The following is a 17,696-nucleotide window of genomic DNA, read 5'->3' on the forward strand; positions in this document are numbered from 1 at the left end:
ATTATTGTGTAAATATGAATAACATATAATTAGACATGTGTGCTATTTCTGTCCGTTTGCATGTAGTTTAATTGCCACCCGAGAATGCTGGAGCATTTATAACAATACAAACCTTCCCTGACGTGAAGAGAATCCCATCACAGCAAGAGTCGTCACAATAATGAGATTTTACGTTCAAAGCGGGCTACATAACAGTAAAATATTGGCGGTTTGCGCGGTCTAAAGCATGGCTTGTGAAAATACGCTGCAGGGTTATTGGCAACCATTAACAATGTGTTCTTTACCACCGCGATGTGTTAGTGGAAAAGGGAGCAGGGGTTGTAAAAACGGAAAGACAGCGAGGGAAAACAACAAAATATATCAACGTTCCAAAGGTGTGCTTGACAAATCAGGAAACAAGGCTATTGTGGTTATGGAGAAGTCATATTTTTATTCGGTGACTTTACAGTTGTGAGGCAAAACTCAAGTCCCACTTAAGTGCAATGTTCTGGCACTTTGACCTGGATTCTTTCTATCAGTGGTTCAATCCGAGGTCAGCAAGAAAGCACACGTTGTTCTCTTCTGTCAAAGTCATTTGCTGCTGTTTTTTCCCCCCATGTCTCCGAGATGAATAATCAACCCAAAAGTATTTTATACCGAAACATCTAACAACTGAAACCTGGACCAGAACCTGAAGTTTCTCAGCTTCTTCACGGCATCTTTCGTTGTCTCATTCTTCACACGCTACTGCTCCTTAAATGAAATGATAATCAACTGTAGAAATATAAACAAATATATGAAGTCAACCTCCAATAAGTAGCATAAAGGGACTCCGAAAATGATCTTTGTGATTCATTGGGATTCTGCCATCAATCTTCATTTTATTGTCAAGCATGCTGACCTTAAAGTGCACAACTTTCACTGTATGGATGCATATGCATGCTTTGAGGGCACAGACTGTGATTGTTCTCTCTGGGTGTTACCTTTCGGAGCAGGAAGTGCACTCTCGGGTCGGGGGGAGTGGGGGCACACTCAGTGTGCAAGCACAACGCCGACAAGCAACACGAAGCTTTCAATCGGAGCTCACGTTGAACATCTGCTGCATTCTGAAACGACGACACAGACAATAAAAAAGTGAAGCCCAGTTTGAAAATCTTTGGTTTGAAACTTTTTTTCGATGCTAGTCACTAATAGAAATGTGCATCCGCCATTGCAGCCCAAAAAAAAGAACTAAAAAAAAATGATAAAATAACTCTCCACTGCATGGAAACACAACACAGAAGACAAATAGTCAACGTCAAAAGAGCATCTGGATATAAAATGACTACAAAGTCAAAGTCTGCACAGAGAAGAAAACAGCTGGTTGCCATTCCGTTTTAGTGTTTAGTGAGTCCCATATGGTTTGTCGAGTTTTACCTTTTTTTCCTCACCAAAGCTCCAACATGCACGTTGGTTTTATAGTGTTGGAGTAGTCGTGTGCTTGGCTCTGACCGTAAAGAAACATCACAGGAACTGCATTTAAAATAGAGAAGAAAAAAAATGGTTAGGCTACTGAAGGTGTAATGGTTCACTCACTGGACTTACAGTAAGCTCAGTCAGTACTGACTCAGTTCAGATGGATACAAATAAAAGGAACAAGCTGAATGTAGCTTAAGGTAACCAGAGGCGGAGCTAGGGGGGGGGGCGGCACCCCCTCCACACACACACAGAAAATATGCTTGGCTAATTTGGGGAATTATTTTCAACTTTTCCATCTGTCTCCTGTAAGGAACATGAAGTGAATCCTCATCGGTATTTTCGGAAGAATTTTTTAATTTTTTTGAAGACTCCCTGAGACATCCTGGACCCCATCCCCATGCCCCCTCCTCAGGAAAACGCCCTAGTGAATGTGACAGTAAAATTAACTTGCCTCACAAGGAAAATACATTTCATTCTAAAAATTACTTAAGATGTTAAAAATCTGTCTATAGTCTGCTTCAAGTGGCAAAGACACCGTGTCGAGTTGAGTATTCCAGCACATTTCCAACATCTTGGCCCAACTTTAAAAATGAATCATGAAAACAAGATGGCGAGAAATTGACTCATTTCGCATGAAATTGTCTGCATTTGAGTCTTCAAAGAAGAGCGTTGTGGTTCCATGCGGTGAATCAGTTCCCAGCAGGGTTTAACGATGAGGACCGGTTTACATCTACGTGGCACCGCGTCGACATGGTAGCTGTAATGCTGTTAACATAACAGGGCCAGACATCACACGTATGTAAATGCACCAAGACTGCATGATGAGGGTTTGTGATGGCAATAAAAGACGTCTGACTGCAACCCACCCCGTTGAGTAATGCTCACTTGGTGTGGAGTGATGGTTCCGAAGGGTGGAGGAAGGCAAGAGAAGCTTTCAGTAAAATCGGGACGGACATAAAAGGAGCCGGTAAACGCTACAAGATGTCATCAGATAGAGATTTTATAGATAGAAGTGCCTAATTTTTTGGTTTGACTGGATGGAAATGAGGAGTGGGGTGGTTGGTTACAAATATGAAGTTGAATGATTGGGCCCCAAACTATCTAACACAACCGTGTCAAACTTGTGCATCAAATCCGTGTGTCATTTCTAGAATTGCAAATTGTCTTCACTTTTAATAATATCTTTTTTTTTTTTTTTTTTTAATATTTGACCAGTTTATACTCATCTGATTTGAAATGATTTGATTTATTTTTCAGTTTGTTTTGTAGCTTTTACTATATATCATATTTATTTGGTTTGACAGTCATAATGGCCCTCCGAAAGAAACTATTACAATGCGGCACGCGAAAAAAATGAGTTTGACACCCATGCACCAGACTGATAACTGTTAATTGCACTTTAGGTCCCTCTAGCGGACGCAGGTGCTTACTACACTTAAGCAAAAATGACCCATATTAGAATCGGTGTTTTTAATGCCATTTTGGTAAAGAATAATTCACTTCTATAATATTAGGTATTATATTTCGTATCGCTGAGTGGTGCCAGAAGCTGGTTAGCACATCTGCTCAGTTCAGAGGTTCAGGTTCAGAGGTTACATTCGTGAAAAACATGCATGCCAAATGTGTCAATTTATCTAACAAACTGCAATAATTAAAATTATTGTTGATAAGGAGTGACTGAAGTTATAATGATGAACTGACTCTTGTATTGAGAATCTCAGCAGCGGAGATGCCAAGGTTATTTTAATGTATGTAGTTATTTCTTTGATACTACCGTTATTGTCCGCTAGAGAGCAGCATTGCTCCATAGATTGACTGAAAACATTTTTGGGGCTACGATTTGTGTTTGGTCTTTTTTCAGTCGACAATTTGAGGGGTTTTATTCTCTTGCATCATCCATTTTGATATTTTAAATCATATTTAAGAATCACTTTGCTCCATTCTATTTTACACTGATTATTACATTGATTATTTGAAATGCAATGAAACAGAGAAGGGGAGAAATTATGTAATGACCCATTTACTTAGAATAGATGTATAAAAATCCAATCCTAGAATCCGACACGAAGAAGCTAACAAAAAAAACAATGCATGCACTATGCGTGAAATAATCGATCCTCTGCATGTGAGCTCAACGTGAATGCATACGTGAACTATTTTTATGAATGAGTGTCGCGGTCCTCGTGACGCGATCAGCCAATGAGCCGCACCTGCAGCCGCCTGCATCAACAAGAGGTGCATGCCCACGCCACGCGCCCATCGTGCACGCTGCACAAATCCCGCAGCAATCGCAATCTGGCAGACTCGCTCGCTCGCCCACGCGAGCACGCACGCACGGACCGATCACGTCACGCCCCAACCACCGCTCGAGCACGATGTCTTTTAAAGGCAGTAACGGCGTGGCCGCGGAAAGACGCGTCGATCTGGCGTCCCTCTTCTGCATGATCGGGCGACACGGTCCAGCCGTGGCTCTGGCCGTGTTCGCCATGGTGTCCGTGCTAGCGGGTTTCGTCATCTACCGAACCGTCAGGGGGAGACGAAGGGGGAGGAAGAAGACCACCCAAGGCGAGGGAGAGAGCACCCCCGTGGAGACCGACGAGGCGGTGACGCAAGCCGGGCGAGAACCGCAAGCGTGTGCGACTTCAACAGGTACGCATGTCAAGTGGGCACGATGAGCGTATGGTTGGCTTTTTAGTTTTTGCACATAAACCTAATTATCCATTCTCTCATAATGAAAAGCAAATTACATGATTTTAAAACAACCTTGACCTTTAATCCTTCCCACCAGTCCCATAATAACCTGCCCTACAATTATTTTTCCACCGCGCGTTTTTTACCCAACATCAACTTGCGTCCATTCCCACAGAAATAAATAATCGTTATTCTTTGCCGAGTGAGAAGCAAGGTTATTATAGTTAATGGATACTATCAATAATAAAAAAAAAGTAATTGTGACATCTTATGTTAAAGAAACTGTTAAAAGTAACTGAAATTATTCAATAAATTAAAAATGAACTGTAATGACAAATCCAGAAGTGTGATTTTAATTACACCAAATTAAAAGTAGTTTAAAAATTTAGAAATGTATGTTTTGTGCCATAGATGATGGTGATGTGGCTAAAGAGGAAGATGATCCCACTGGCACTCACCTCCAAGTCAGACGCCGTGCTGCTGCCGTTGTGAAGAGCCTGTCACCATCTGACGTCCAAGCACCGCTCAAGCAACATGCCCCATCATCACATACGCAGCGAGTGGAATCTGTGCCGACATCTTTCACGGAAGCCCGGCTGTATTTGGAGGAGCCCAGTCAAAGTTCTGTGGCAGAAATACAGGCGGAACCTGCCACTGTTTGCCACCTATATGCAACAGAAGACTCATTGAAGGATGAAGAGATTTCAGAAGTTAGCTTGAAGGAGCCTGAGGCTGGTCAGGCTCACATCGACCATGAAGAAGTAAGATGTTGTCATTATTTATTGGTCAAATTATAATTTCACCTTAAAAAGAGGACAGTAAAATTTTAGGATTTTTTAGCATTTTCAAAATGATAAAACTATTAATTTTTGCATTGTATCAGATATTTGAAATAAATTTAAATGTTAATAATAATTTCAAATAAAAATAATAATTTCAAATGTCATATTTTCCCATTCAGGTATACTATGCAGAATGTCAAGAAGGTGAAGATGTGAGCACAAATGATACCACACAAGCGGAGGAAAACGATCAGCCTTCCGCCGAGCAAGACAACGAAATCGTGGCGGAGACTGGGACAGTGGAGCTCAGCGAAGACGAGGTGATTCACCACCAAGACGGTGCAGATCCCAATGAAAATCATCACCTCGCTGAGGAAGAAGAAAAACACGATGACAACATTGAGGAGCTGGAGAAAGAATTTGACGGCAACATTATTTTGACCGACGAAGCAACTGTTGCTTTCGATGCTCAGTCACCGCAAGTGGAACATCCAGAAATCCAAGCTGAGCCTAAAGAGGAACATAACCTGACAAGCAACCAAGAGATGGACCTCATAACCGATGGCGGGCTTGGAGAAAGTTCCGATATTGTTAGCAACAGTTCAAGTGTGCCACCTATGCTTGACGACGACACCTCTGATCCAACAACCCAAATTGACTCCGACATGTCAACTAATGATCAAGAAGCAGAGAAAGTAGATGTTCCAACTCTTGAAGATGAAACGGAAAATCTTTCTGGCACGACTGCAGAGGAACCTGTTGAGCCGTTACTCGAACCCTGGTCATCTCCCGAAGCTCAACAAAGTTTTCCAGAACTTGACGACATCGAGGTAATCCCAGATGGTAACAATGAAGACCAGAATGGTGATGACACAGAGAAATCCACAAAGCCAAAGTTTGAATCGGTGGGTGACATAAGTGGCAAAGATGAGCTCTCCCATGAGGACATTGAGTCTTCCTCTCAAGACCAACAAAATGATCAAAACCTTGATGAAGATTCCTTTGTCTTCGCGGCTCCTCCTCCTATCAGGACCAAAGATCCAACAAATCCACCTGAGCTTCGGGTTTGCCTGCCACTCTTTGAGCCGAGCGAGCTGAGGGATGACAACGTAAGTGGCGGGGGTGAAGAAAGTGGGATCTCCAGCATGGCCGTCAGTCCCGAACTGCCCGATCCCTCAAGTAACTTTGACATCATCGAGATGCCGGCGACAGATCACGAATCTCCAACTGAGGTGAGTCTGGAGCCTCAAGCTTGCCTTTTGCTTGATGACACAACTCCATCAATCTTGGAGGAAGAGGCAGAAGTTTACGAGCCTCACCCACCTCCACTGCCGGAGCAGTTAGATCCCTCGAGTAACTTTGACACCGTCGAGATGCCGGCGACAGATCACGAATCTCCAACTGAGGCGAGTCTGGAGCCTCAAGCTTGCCTTTTGCTTGACGACACAACTCCATCAATCTTGGAGGAAGAGGCAGAAGTTTACGAGCCTCACCAGTCTCCACTGCCGGAGCAGTTAGATCCCTCGAGTAACTTTGACACCGTCGAGATGCCGGCGACAGATCACGAATCGCCAACTGAAGCAAGTCTGGAACCTCAATCTTGCCCTTTGCTTGACGACACAACTCCATCAATCTTGGAGGAAGAGGCAGAAGTTTACGAGCCTCACCCGTCTCCACTGCCGGAGCAGTTAGATCCCTCGAGTAACTTTGACACCGTCGAGATGCCGGCGACAGATCACGAATCGCCAACTGAAGCAAGTCTGGAGCCTCAAGCTTGCCTTTTGCTTGACGACACAACTCCATCAGTCTCGGAGGAAGAGGCAGAAGTTTACGAGCCTCACCCACCTCCACTGCCTGAGCAGTTAGATCCCTCGAGTAACTTTGACACCGTCGAGATGCCGGCGACAGATCACGAATCTCCAACTGAGGCGAGTCTGGAACCTCAAGCTTGCCATTTACTTGACGACACAACTCCATCAGTCTTGGAGGAAGAGGCAGAAGTTTACGAGCCTCACCCGCCTCCACCGCCTGAGCAGATATGCAGTTGGAACGTTGAGTCATTAGCAAAAAACAAAGACACGTTTGGCAATGTCAATGACAACCAGAGAGAAACGGTGTCGGTCCAAAATGATGAATGGGAAAGACAGGTAGATGTGAAAGTTGTTGAAGTTTCTCGTGCGAATGAGAAATTGGAAAGTGCAGAAAACAAAGAGCCACAGATGGAAAACGATGTGAAGACTGAAATAAATATCATGGAGGCAACTATGGACCATAACGAGTGGATCACAGATGGCAACCCAACGTTTCCCTGGATGAATCTCTCCACGCCAACTTTTGGAGATGAGAACCACAAAGCAAGCCAGCAGCTTCCCACTCAAGAAACCAACTACCCAGATTCCGAGCCTCAATCTGTTCCTCCAGTCAAACAAACCGATAATTCCGAAGAAAACAGGAAAAGCCAAAAAGCAAACATCACCTTCCGCGTCCACTACATCACCCGTTCACCGTTCCAGATGTTGGCCGTAACCGGGAACCGGCAGGAGCTCGGCAACTGGAAGAGCTTCGTCCCTCTGGAGGACACCAAGGATGGATACTGGTCGGCCGTGGTGAGCCTTCCCGCTCAGAATCACGTGCAGTGGAAGTTTGCGGTTGTGGAAAAGGGGGAGGTGCGTCGCTGGGAGGAATGTCGCAATCGGCTGCTTGATACAGGATGTGGAGAAGACCTGCTCGTACACAAATTGTGGGGATACCTGTGAGAAATGAAATCACCGGGCCTACTATGTTATATTGAAACGGTAACTATGTGACAATGTCTACAAATAAAATGGATTTAGAAATATTAATACGGGCTATTTTAAAACCGGGACAGGTTACGCAATTTTGGAAGCATATCGGATAATCATCCAATTATCTGTCAGGTTAACTAACGATTGGATTATCGAAGAGTCTTTCTTTACCGTACGTCGTCATAATAATTGTGTCCACAGAATAGCAGCTTTGCTAAACGTTACCAGTTGTACTCTTGCTCAAATGCAATATATTTATGCAATTTTTTTTCTTCTTAAATTCGGCGAGTTGCAGTGCAAGTGTGATGAAATCATTTGGAGACTGCAAAACTGTTTCTGCTGCCGGACTACACCCCGATGTGAAAACAAGACTTTTATACTACCGCAATAATCAAAGCAATAATTTGTGTGCATTAAAGGCCAGATATTGTAAACGAGTAAAGTGTGATGCTGCTTTTTTGACCAAACGCATGCCTCGTCGTTGCTCGGATCTATACTAGTGCCTTGATGAACATGGAGAAAGTTTGATATGTGATTTTTAAATCTGTCTTGTCTATTGTAATATTATGCAATCTTGTGATGTTGTACCTGATGTAATTTCATAGATGTGATGCGTTTATTAAAGGCCAGTTATTTGAAAGGTTATCTGCCACTTGTGATTTTTGACATGAGCATGTTTGCATGTGGTTTTTTTTTTTTTTTTTTTTTTTTGTGGGGGTGCAAACAAAAAGGAGCCACCTAACGATCTAAGTTCAAACTGCAAACATTCCTGACAAGACCTAGCTTGCATATTGAGTCGAATGTGCACCAACTGGAACTGACCGCTGTTACTAGTTCTAATGAATAAACACATTTCATTTTTTTTTTTTTTTCTTTCTCTTGAGGCGAGAACAAAAAAGTTGAATATGCATCTAAATAGCTAATTTGCAATGACTCAGAGGAAAAAAAAAAAAAAAAAGTCGTATTATGCTGGAGGTTTGTTTACAATGGCCAACTCTGCAAATCATTAATCTGCACTGTTTGTTTACAGAGAATAAAAAATAATTGCAATTCAACAAAGCAATCAAATACCGTGAGCTTGCATAATGTTTTTCCATTGTTTTGTTTTTTTCCAGATCGCTAGTTTGAACTTCTAACTCTAAATGGAAGCGTATTGAAATAGGATCCCTGAGGTGCCTCTTCATTTAGAAGCCCTTTTTTCTTCAGTGTGAGTCATACGCGCATGAGCTGCCGCTTCGATTTTGGACGTTGAACCTTTATGGGATCAACAACCTGCCCCTCTTAGCCAAGAAAGGCCCCTTGGACTGACACACTTTAAAGGAGGTCATCAGGACTTTGCTCTGATTTTTTTTTTTATCAGTCCAAAACACGAGTTCAGGACGTTTTTATGCATTGTGCCAAAATGACGAAACAATCTACCAGGTAGAATCCCAAAATCTGATATTAGCCTCATTATGATCAAGCAAAAACAATTAGATTCCGGAATAACTGATAAAAATTTATGACAGATGGATCACTTCCAAGTGGAGATTAGCGACGGGTGTAATTCCTGCCGATAACGGTGTGGTTTAGAAATCTTCACATGATATCTTGGGTCTTCTGACATGCATTGCACTCCCTTGCCTGCTAATGTGTCAGTACAGACTGTGCACACTTTATAAGGTCGGGGGGGTAATCCTTTATTTAGACCCGAGGTTTACAACTGACACCGCTTAGTCTCGAGTCATTCGTTTCTCTGTGTCACACTGGTCTGTCAAGTATACTGAGAATGAAACCGCTGCCGTGGTTTGATCTTAACCCAAATGGCGAACGCAGAGGCTGAGCTTATGCTAGCGATGTGCAAAGGCAGTTTAGAGAATCCCTAGGGCAGTGGTCCCAGTCTGCCATGATGCGGACTAGTCCTAGGTGGGATTAAACAAAACATTTGATTAATTATAGCGACCGAAAAGGGTTTTATTTTTAAAATCAGGTGCATCTAAAGGAAAGTTTGCCGTCTGTATTGTAAATGGATCGACGGGCTGTTCAATTTAAATTGTGGGCCAAATTGGGTTAAAACAGAGGAATATAATTAAATAGCACCGCATCAATGCCGGCCTGTTGGTCAGATGGCCGCTCCAGTCCTGCTTCCAATCTGACTGCATGATTAACTTGAACTTTAAGTATTTGAAAAGTTTATATCTAAGGTGTACAGATTTAGTTCATTCACGGAGTTAATCGGTCATGTCTTGCTGATTCAGTGCTCACTGCTACCTATAGCCTCACGTTTAGGTAAACATCATTTCAGAAGACCACATGAGTGGGTGGGTGGGGGGGGGCGGAGTGAATATGTTAGTGTCATGTTTGTGGTTAGGATGAGGCTATTTATAACACATGGCGGCGCCCATTTCCCCCACCATGCAGCAGGATCATGCGGTGACCTTCACTGAAGGATGGTGAGCCATCTGACAGCACCGCGTGGCCTTTTGGGAATATGCATGGAATTTGAATGTCACTGTAATTCAAATAAGAATCAAAATTTATATATATTTTTTAATTGTCTTCATGGAGGCTTTTGAACAAATAAAACATGCGTGTCTTTTTTATAGCTTAGATATAAATTAGTCTGGTTAGGTGAAGTGACGACCACAGATGTAATGCTCCTTGAAATGATGCCCAATTTAATGGCTCTGAGAAGGTAAATATTAGTTTAAAATACAACACTGCCCCTTGGTGGTATTTTAGTAGAACTGCAAATGGTAAACAAGTTGACTAAAAGTCTCTTGTGGACAAAGTGAAAATGAATAAATGAATCATTACTGCAGAATAACATGTGTAAAAGAATCTTGTAAATACTAACAACAAAGCTGACAAAATAAAAATAATAGATAACACAAAATGCAATTAGAATGGGACAATGACAGTTCAATATAAATATAAAAAAAATAACCATTCATATGCCGTAAAATTCATCAAATTCATCCCTAGTTAGTGAATGTGCCAATCACAGAGTGCATCACTGCACTCATTTTTATGACATAATTTTTAAAATTAAGACCAGTACTGAACTGTATAAACTGCAGCAATTTTTCTCATGTACATGATCCCCCACAACAAAACCTAATTTTGTTTGTACCTAGTGCTGCTGTGACTCCTCTGTGATGGTCCGGTAGGATTGCGGCTGGTTCTGTGCCAGGGGAGAGTCCGTTTGTCTGAACAGGGCGGGCCGATTCTTTCGAGGACGCAGGAATCTTCCAGATGTCACCAGATCGCCGTAGCCTTTAGCATGAGAGAACGCGTAGCCCGAGCGCCTCGTGCTGATTCGCCGGACCGGTGGACGACGAGGAGCAGGGGCTGGCAATGCTTCCTTACGCAACTTATGTCTCACCTGAAGAAAGAAAGGAATTCAATTTTTGGAAAAATTACGACAAATTAATGATGGGGAAATGAAGCTTCAAATTTGCTTCATGAAGCAGTTGTATTTTTTGACTCCTCTAGATGGCGCCATTGATTTCATTAAAGAGGCAAATCAACATGAAGGAGACAAGCAAAAGAATTTCTGCGAGCCAGGTGCTAAATGAAACTCTGACTAATCAAGATTTTCATACCTTGTCATTGACGGTGGGACGAAGCTGAATGACAATGAAACGGAAAGCAACCACTGGCAGACTACACAGGAGTGTTGTCAAGAGTATAAGCAGCCACACATTCGGCTGGTTCAGAGAATTCCTCGCCGTACCTGCAGCCCCAAAAAACACACGTGAAAATGTCAGTTCAGTACTAAATTGTCTTTTATTTTTGTGGAGCAAGTTGCAGTGACTTACCAATGAAGGGGAACGTGGAGGTAAAAATTAGAAACATTCCGTTGCTGTACATGGTGAACGTGGTCGCAAAGTAGGCTGCAAGGCTGCCCCACACGAAAAACTGGTTCACGGCGGTCCAGTAATGCGTGTCGAGACACAGCTGGAAGTACATCAAAATAAAGTATTTATGGTTGAAAGAAAAAAACGATTTACTAAAAAGTGGATTTTCTTACCTGGATGCTGACCACAACAAGCAAACACGTCTGCGCCAGTAAAGCGAAGGACTGATAATCCGCAATGTCTTTGCCATCGTCTCGGACCGTGTCGTGCATTGCCGCCCACGGGATGAAGAAGAGGATGAGGGAGCTGTAGCAACTGTGGATCATGCAGCGGACAAAAACTTTCTTATTGAAGTAAATGTTCAGAGGTCCTGGGGAGTACAGCTGTGGATACTGGAAACTCCATCGGTCATTCACATCCTGTGGCAAAAAGAAAGGAAGAAAATGTAGTATGCAGGTGTACCTAATGAAGTGTCCTGTCAATGTTACATACCTGGTCAAAAAGACTCATGCCCAGGACCGGGAGAGCCGTGTACACGAGGTTGTACAAGGTGATGAACCACTCATCATACACAGTCTATGAATCATAAGAACAAAAGGTAAACAACTTTATGCTCGGTCATACACTTTGAGCTCTCGAACGTCTCTCACCTGTGCCGAGAAACCGCAGAAGAAGGCGTACCAGAAATGCACAAAGGTGAAGGTGAAGTTTTTATAAAAGAAATACTGCAGGAACTTGCACATGCGCAGGTATGACCAGCGCCCGTGCACCAGCAGGAGGCGCTGTAGATAACGGAACTGAGCAAAGGAGAAGTCGCTGGACAGAACCGCCTGCATGCCTTCTTGACCGCTGATCCCGACGCCGATATGTGCAGCTGCAAGACCAGAATTGATTTGAACCCGGAACTTTTTCTCGCATTATCGGTGCGTGAGTTTACCCTTGATCATGCTGACATCATTGGCTCCGTCCCCGATGGCCAGAGTGACCGCCTGTTTGTATTTCTTCACCAGCTGGACGACTTGGGCTTTTTGTAGTGGAGTGACCCGACAGCAGATCACCGTTTGGCACATGCATGCTGTCCTCAATAGTTCCAACTCCAAGTCTTTCTCCAAGGCAAAGGCCTGAGGAATGCAAACGGAGGACAAGGTAGAAGACCAAGAAATATGAGGGGCGATGAAAACCCTCTTACCAGACTGTGTCCATTTATAACAAGGGCGTATTCTCCATCCACTTTGTCATCATGCACAGTTTCTGTCTTCTCAAGCCAGAAGAGGCCCGCACGAGCTTTGGTCACAGTCGGTGCATCGGCTCCTTCTGGACACATTTTCCTCCTTGCACACCTAAAAACAGTACAGCATGGAATCATCATCAAGTCATGATAAGAAAACTTCATATATATATACATATTTTTAATGTATATTTGAACTCACGTACACGAGCTCCTTTTTCACTTCTTCTGCTGTATTTGCTGACACAGCAAAAATGTCCTTCATCTCCTCTCGCAGCATGTTGCAGGAATAGCCGATATTCTCTGCCGTCTCTGAGAGATTGGTGAACATTCAATTGAGGAAAACGTGCAACATACATTTTGGCAAAACACTGAGATTGCTCATAAAGTAGGCCGAAAACCGAATAATAATAAAAAGACACCAACCTTGTTTATCTCCAGTCAACACCCAGATTTTGATACCAGCTTTGGCCAGCTGCTCGATTGTCTGAGGGACACCATCCTGCAACTTGTCTTCTACAGCCGTTGCTCCCAGAAGCTAAATCAAAACGTGCCAATATGGCGTTTTGTAATTCAGCTTGTCTTTAAAAGGAACATTCCTGCAACCAAAACAGTCTAAACCAACAGAATGAGTCAGCGTACTCACCTGCAAGTCTTTCTCAATCTCTTCATACAGCTCATCGAGTTTCTCATCCCTTTCGTCCATGGCGGTGCTGGCCACATGGTGACGCTGCATCCACTCCTTCAAATAGCTCTCATCCAAATCCTTGTAAGCCAGAACCAAAGTGCGGAGCCCATCGCCTGCGTATTCCTAAATTAAGGGTTAAAAACATCAATGAAGATCCATGTGTGACTTTTCCCAGGAGAAAATAAAAGCTCACGTTGAGATGTCCGGTGGTGATGCCCATGAGTTTGTTGCAGGAGGTGTGGAGCCTCTCGTAGATGATGGTGTCTGCTCCTTTGCAGTACAGAGTCAGCTTGCCTTCAGGATTCCGCACTGGAAATCAGAAGATTGATATCAAGACAATTTAGTCTTCAATTAACAGAACATTTGGGAAGGAGCCAGATTAACCAGAGAAAGACCATCGAGCTGAGACTTGAGCCGAGAACATTCCAAAAATGGTCTCACCTATGACTGACATCCTCTTGCGTACATTATTGAAATCTAAAACAGCCAAAAGATCATAGACGACTCGTTCGCCCATCTCCACCACCGTGATGGTCTCCGGTGTACGTGAACGGAACACAAAGCCGAAATTTCTCGCGGCAGTGACCAGAGCGCCTTCATCAGGGGACTGAGCCTGGTAGTAAAGCTCTCCTGGAAGTAAAAGAGATATTTAAAATATGGTTCCCGTTTCGACTTTGGTTACAAAGAAGCTCACCCTCTTTCTTTTCTTCGGGCATGACGGTGTGGCACAGAGCCAACAATCGGAAAAAAGCCTGAGCTTCCAAATTGCCTTCCCTGATGGTATCTGCCAAACTGCGGTCATGAAAAATGAATTTTGGATCAGCCAGTTGGTTCCACGAGAAGTCGACCCTTTGTGTCTTCTAGAGAGGGAAGGATGTCAGAAATGATTGCCACATACGAACCAATCACAATCATAACTCACCTCTGTAATTTCCATCCTTTGTCCTGCAAAATCTAAAAGCTCACCTGACAAATAAAAACAGCACAGACAAATATTATTTTCTCGTATATTTGCACACCTTCAATTATTTGCTCCTCACCGTAGTTTTTGCCATTGATGGAACACTTATTAAAAGCCATGATGTTCTGCGTCAAGGTGCCAGTCTTGTCGCTGAAGATATATTTGATCTGACCCAACTCCTCGTTCAAAGTGGTGGTCCTTGCCTGAGCAGGAGTGTCGCTTTTGGGGTAATACATCTTCCTGTCCCAGTCGATGTAAAAACTATTTCCAAGACGGATGATCTCCACACTGTCGTATCAAAAATAATTGTCAGGAAGTGTTGTTGTATTTTCAGGCGCCCAAATTCATACCTGACATAGAGCGATATCGGCACCACCGTGTTGAGAACGATGACGTAAGACCAGAAGGTGAGGAACGATGAAAGAGGAGCGTCAACGCCGGGTTCCCGAGGGAGGAACATAGTGAACGCCGAGCCTTCCTTTATCTCCCAGATTGCGTTGCCGATGGTTAGAGCCGAGCACATGGTAGCCAGGAAGCCAAAGATCTAAAAGAATTTCAAGGAGTTCAAGAATGAAGGTCCTGAATTATATCTCAGAGTTTTGAAAAACAAACTTTATAATTCAATTTATAACTCACACAAAGCACCAAAACATTCATAAGGTGATCAACGCTGGTGCGTTTGAACGTCGTCTTTCCGCTGTTCTGCATCAGCTTTGTGTCCGGGCCTTGAAAAATAAAATCGTGTTGAATCGGATGGCACCTGAAATGAGTCGTCAATGGTTTACCTCCAAAAATAACCAGTCCAAAGCACCACTCTGTGTTTCTCAAAGTGCATCCACGTAGAAGCACTTTGTCGTTGTCCAAAGAGTACGTTTGTCCATCTACTGCTAGCGTCCCTTTAAATTTGTCCAGGCGGTTGTTTGGCGGTTCGCATCTGACTTCACCTGAGATTGAGAAACATCTTTGAGATTTGTCGCTCTCAAATAACACCTCATTAAATTTGTCACCTTTGAAGCTAGCCAGTGCTTCGATGGTGTCTCCCATCTCTCCAGTGAGAGTCAACGCCTGTTTCACCTTCAGATTGGTTTCACTGGGGAAGACCACGAAAAGAAGAATTAAGAGAGAACCAGACGGCAATACTTATAGATCAAATATATATTATGGACTCACCCGTCGAGTTCTGCAGTTTCCACATAGACTAGGTTTAGAGGCTCACTGCTCGAAAGCAGGAGGAGGTCTGCCTGGGGAGAAAAATAATTTTTAAAAAATCCAGAAAAAGAGATGTATGAAATGTTATCGTGGCACTTACTGTAACAAACTGGTTATTTTCCAGTTTAATGACATCTCCAACCTGAACATTCATCCATTTTTCACTTTGAAGTCTGCCAGAATGAAAATATAAATTTAATTTTTGTGTGATTTTAGTTTAAAAATACAGTTTGGAATTAGAGCACAATAAAGAAAAAATATATATATATATCCCAAGAAAAAAAGTGACTCACTCTCCATCGATGAGGACGTTCACTTTGCGGTTGTTCACTTGGTTATCACTCTTGTGCCTGTTCTGTTTCATTTCAAAGAGAGAAATATGTCATTCTTACAATTAGACCTGGTTGCGGCTTATAAAAGTGACTTTGTATCAAAAATGTCATCTCACAATATCATCTGTGGCATCTTTGACGGCTGTTATGGAAAGCACCAAAATGAGCGGGACGGCTGTGGTGAACCATGAGAGCGAGGCGATTTGTGGGATGAGCTGGAAGCACACGTACACACAAACTTGTGTAGCTTAAGATGTGGCTGCTATCCCATTATCTGGCTTACCTGAAGTACAAAGAGGAAGAGGAAATAGCTGTTGGCGAGCCTCCTGAACTGCTCAAAAAGGTTAAGCGGAAGGAAGGTAAAGAGGTTGTATTTGGATGTCTTGATGGCGTTATTCTGAAGATGGAAGAAGTGACAAATGAGGGTTCCATTGCTGCTGTGTTATTTCTTCAATCTTGTATACTTACGGCATAGTTGTAGGACAAGTTGAAAGGTCTGTCATTGGCTCGCAAAAGTCTCTCCTCCTCTGTTGGTATAGAAAAAAATATATATATTAAAAAAATAAATAATAATATATAAAATAAAAATAAAAAATGAAATAATAAAGATTAAATAAATAAATACATAAATAAATAAATATGAAAAAAAAATCAGACGTACCTTTGTTTTGCTGTTGCCCACACAGCCGTCCAAAATAGGATTCCACTGATCCCATTTTATTTCTGTTTCTTCATAATGTACAGCTGGAAAAAAGGAAAAAAAAAAAGTTTTATTACACCTGTACGAAATCATGGAGGAAGCAGAGAGCTGTTTGATTTGCAACTTTCCACTCTTTGTTAAATACAAGAATCCTATCAGCAATCTTGAGATAACGAGTCATGGATGATAACTGTGTACTTTCTTGTCTTCCAATAGAAGGGCAAATCTGTGCCAGGTATAAAAGCTGTGGCGTCTTAATTTATGGGGGTAAAACTGGAGTTTTTCAGAACCAAATAAATGCAGCCACTCCCCACTCAACACTTTGCACCTAAGTCAAATATATATGGTCGGATAGTTTATAACCACAAAGATTATAAACGGTGATATGACCCGACCATGGTCATTTAGTTTACTTGTATTTATAATCAGCTAAAAGGGGGAGAATGGAAGTGGTTTCAAGAAAAATAATTTTAGTGAATGAATCAAATTCAGTTTTAACTCTAACATGCAGTTTACTCAAGACGGAACTCTTGATTTGATTCAGCTAGGAAAAATAATGTGGCTCAAATAAAACGTTGAGACATTTTTTGGATGTACTGTAATTTTTTACAAGTACGCTTTAACAAAGAGATTAAACAAGAAGACATACCTCCAACAATAATCCTTTAAGGTCTTCCACATTCATGGAAACATGGCTGAAAGAAAGAAAAATGTTCCTAACAAAGAGCGCGTTCACTTTGGACTTTCAGACTTCAGCCTGGTACAAAGTACTGAACAATTATCGCAGGATGGAGCAGGTGCCTCGCAAGGAGCCACCAGTCGTTGTTTTGGATTCAAAAAGGAAGAACAGAGATCCCCGGGCGAGCTTCACTGCTAACCGCTTGGGTAAACAATAAAGTGATCTTTGGACCTGGATGGGCAGTAAAACAACGGTCGTGATGAACGGCCAATCAGAGCAAACAATGTGGCTTTGACTTGACTAAGCAGGTATGAAACACACCCCGGTGTGAGTGCGCATGCCTGAAAGTGACACTTGGAAAAAC

The 17,696-nt window shown here is 42.6% G+C and overlaps 2 protein-coding genes and 1 long non-coding RNA gene across 7 annotated transcripts; 1 reads left to right on the top strand and 2 right to left on the bottom strand.

Annotated features, from left to right (window-relative positions):
* Nucleotides 1-407: 407 nt before the first annotated feature.
* LOC119131151 lies at nucleotides 408-3,705 on the bottom strand. Its single transcript, XR_005099601.1, has 4 exons — nucleotides 3,586-3,705; nucleotides 1,396-1,491; nucleotides 963-1,085; nucleotides 408-732 (listed from the first exon to the last, which is right to left on the bottom strand). It is a non-coding gene; the product is annotated as an uncharacterized LOC119131151 (long non-coding RNA).
* Nucleotides 3,588-8,341, top strand: stbd1 (starch binding domain 1). 4 transcript variants are annotated; one of them, XM_037265320.1, is made up of 4 exons: nucleotides 3,588-4,086; nucleotides 4,540-4,889; nucleotides 5,090-6,109; nucleotides 6,284-8,341. In XM_037265320.1, exons 1-4 carry the CDS (start codon nucleotides 3,603-3,605, stop codon nucleotides 7,664-7,666), a joined length of 3,237 nt encoding a protein of 1,078 aa, XP_037121215.1. In that variant the 5' UTR covers nucleotides 3,588-3,602; the 3' UTR covers nucleotides 7,667-8,341. The 4 variants fall into 4 exon arrangements, with proteins under 4 accessions (XP_037121215.1, XP_037121214.1, XP_037121213.1 ...); XM_037265319.1 differs by having other exon boundaries at nucleotides 5,090-6,080; nucleotides 6,255-8,341; XM_037265318.1 differs by having other exon boundaries at nucleotides 4,540-4,892; nucleotides 5,096-8,341.
* Nucleotides 8,342-9,928: 1,587 nt separating this feature from the next.
* Nucleotides 9,929-17,576, bottom strand: LOC119131148 (phospholipid-transporting ATPase ID-like). Of its 2 annotated transcripts, none has more exons than XM_037265316.1 (28): nucleotides 17,303-17,576; nucleotides 16,615-16,697; nucleotides 16,422-16,480; nucleotides 16,237-16,350; nucleotides 16,070-16,168; nucleotides 15,915-15,976; nucleotides 15,722-15,794; nucleotides 15,583-15,653; nucleotides 15,420-15,502; nucleotides 15,198-15,356; nucleotides 15,049-15,137; nucleotides 14,763-14,956; nucleotides 14,492-14,700; nucleotides 14,374-14,417; nucleotides 14,146-14,308; nucleotides 13,893-14,081; nucleotides 13,645-13,760; nucleotides 13,410-13,574; nucleotides 13,190-13,301; nucleotides 12,970-13,075; nucleotides 12,725-12,875; nucleotides 12,473-12,656; nucleotides 12,186-12,409; nucleotides 12,028-12,111; nucleotides 11,709-11,954; nucleotides 11,497-11,635; nucleotides 11,281-11,411; nucleotides 9,929-11,060 (listed from the first exon to the last, which is right to left on the bottom strand). In XM_037265316.1, exons 2-28 carry the CDS (start codon nucleotides 16,667-16,669, stop codon nucleotides 10,809-10,811), a joined length of 3,573 nt encoding a protein of 1,190 aa, XP_037121211.1. In that variant the 5' UTR covers nucleotides 16,670-16,697; nucleotides 17,303-17,576; the 3' UTR covers nucleotides 9,929-10,808. The 2 variants fall into 2 exon arrangements, with proteins under 2 accessions (XP_037121211.1, XP_037121209.1); XM_037265314.1 differs by having other exon boundaries at nucleotides 14,146-14,311.
* Nucleotides 17,577-17,696: the final 120 nt, after the last annotated feature.

The sequence above is a fragment of the Syngnathus acus genome, chromosome 12 (genome assembly GCF_901709675.1).
Source record: "Syngnathus acus chromosome 12, fSynAcu1.2, whole genome shotgun sequence".
Taxonomy (NCBI): domain Eukaryota; kingdom Metazoa; phylum Chordata; class Actinopteri; order Syngnathiformes; family Syngnathidae; genus Syngnathus; species Syngnathus acus.

Excerpts from the sequence above, each read along its gene's own strand:
- stbd1 (XM_037265317.1), top strand. The coding sequence starts at position 3,603 with ATGAGTGTCGCGGTCCTCGTGACGCGATCAGCCAATGAGCCGCACCTG. Across the intron at positions 4,087-4,539 it reads AGCGTGTGCGACTTCAACAG|ATGATGGTGATGTGGCTAAA; the intron begins GTACGCATGTCA and ends TTTGTGCCATAG. Across the intron at positions 4,890-5,089 it reads CTCACATCGACCATGAAGAA|GTATACTATGCAGAATGTCA; the intron begins GTAAGATGTTGT and ends TTTCCCATTCAG.
- LOC119131148 (XM_037265314.1), bottom strand. The coding sequence starts at position 16,669 with ATGGGATCAGTGGAATCCTATTTTGGACGGCTGTGTGGGCAACAGCAA. Across the intron at positions 11,636-11,708 it reads TTGTTGTGGTCAGCATCCAG|CTGTGTCTCGACACGCATTA; the intron begins GTAAGAAAATCC and ends ATGTACTTCCAG. Across the intron at positions 11,061-11,280 it reads GTCCCACCGTCAATGACAAG|GTGAGACATAAGTTGCGTAA; the intron begins GTATGAAAATCT and ends TTCTTTCTTCAG.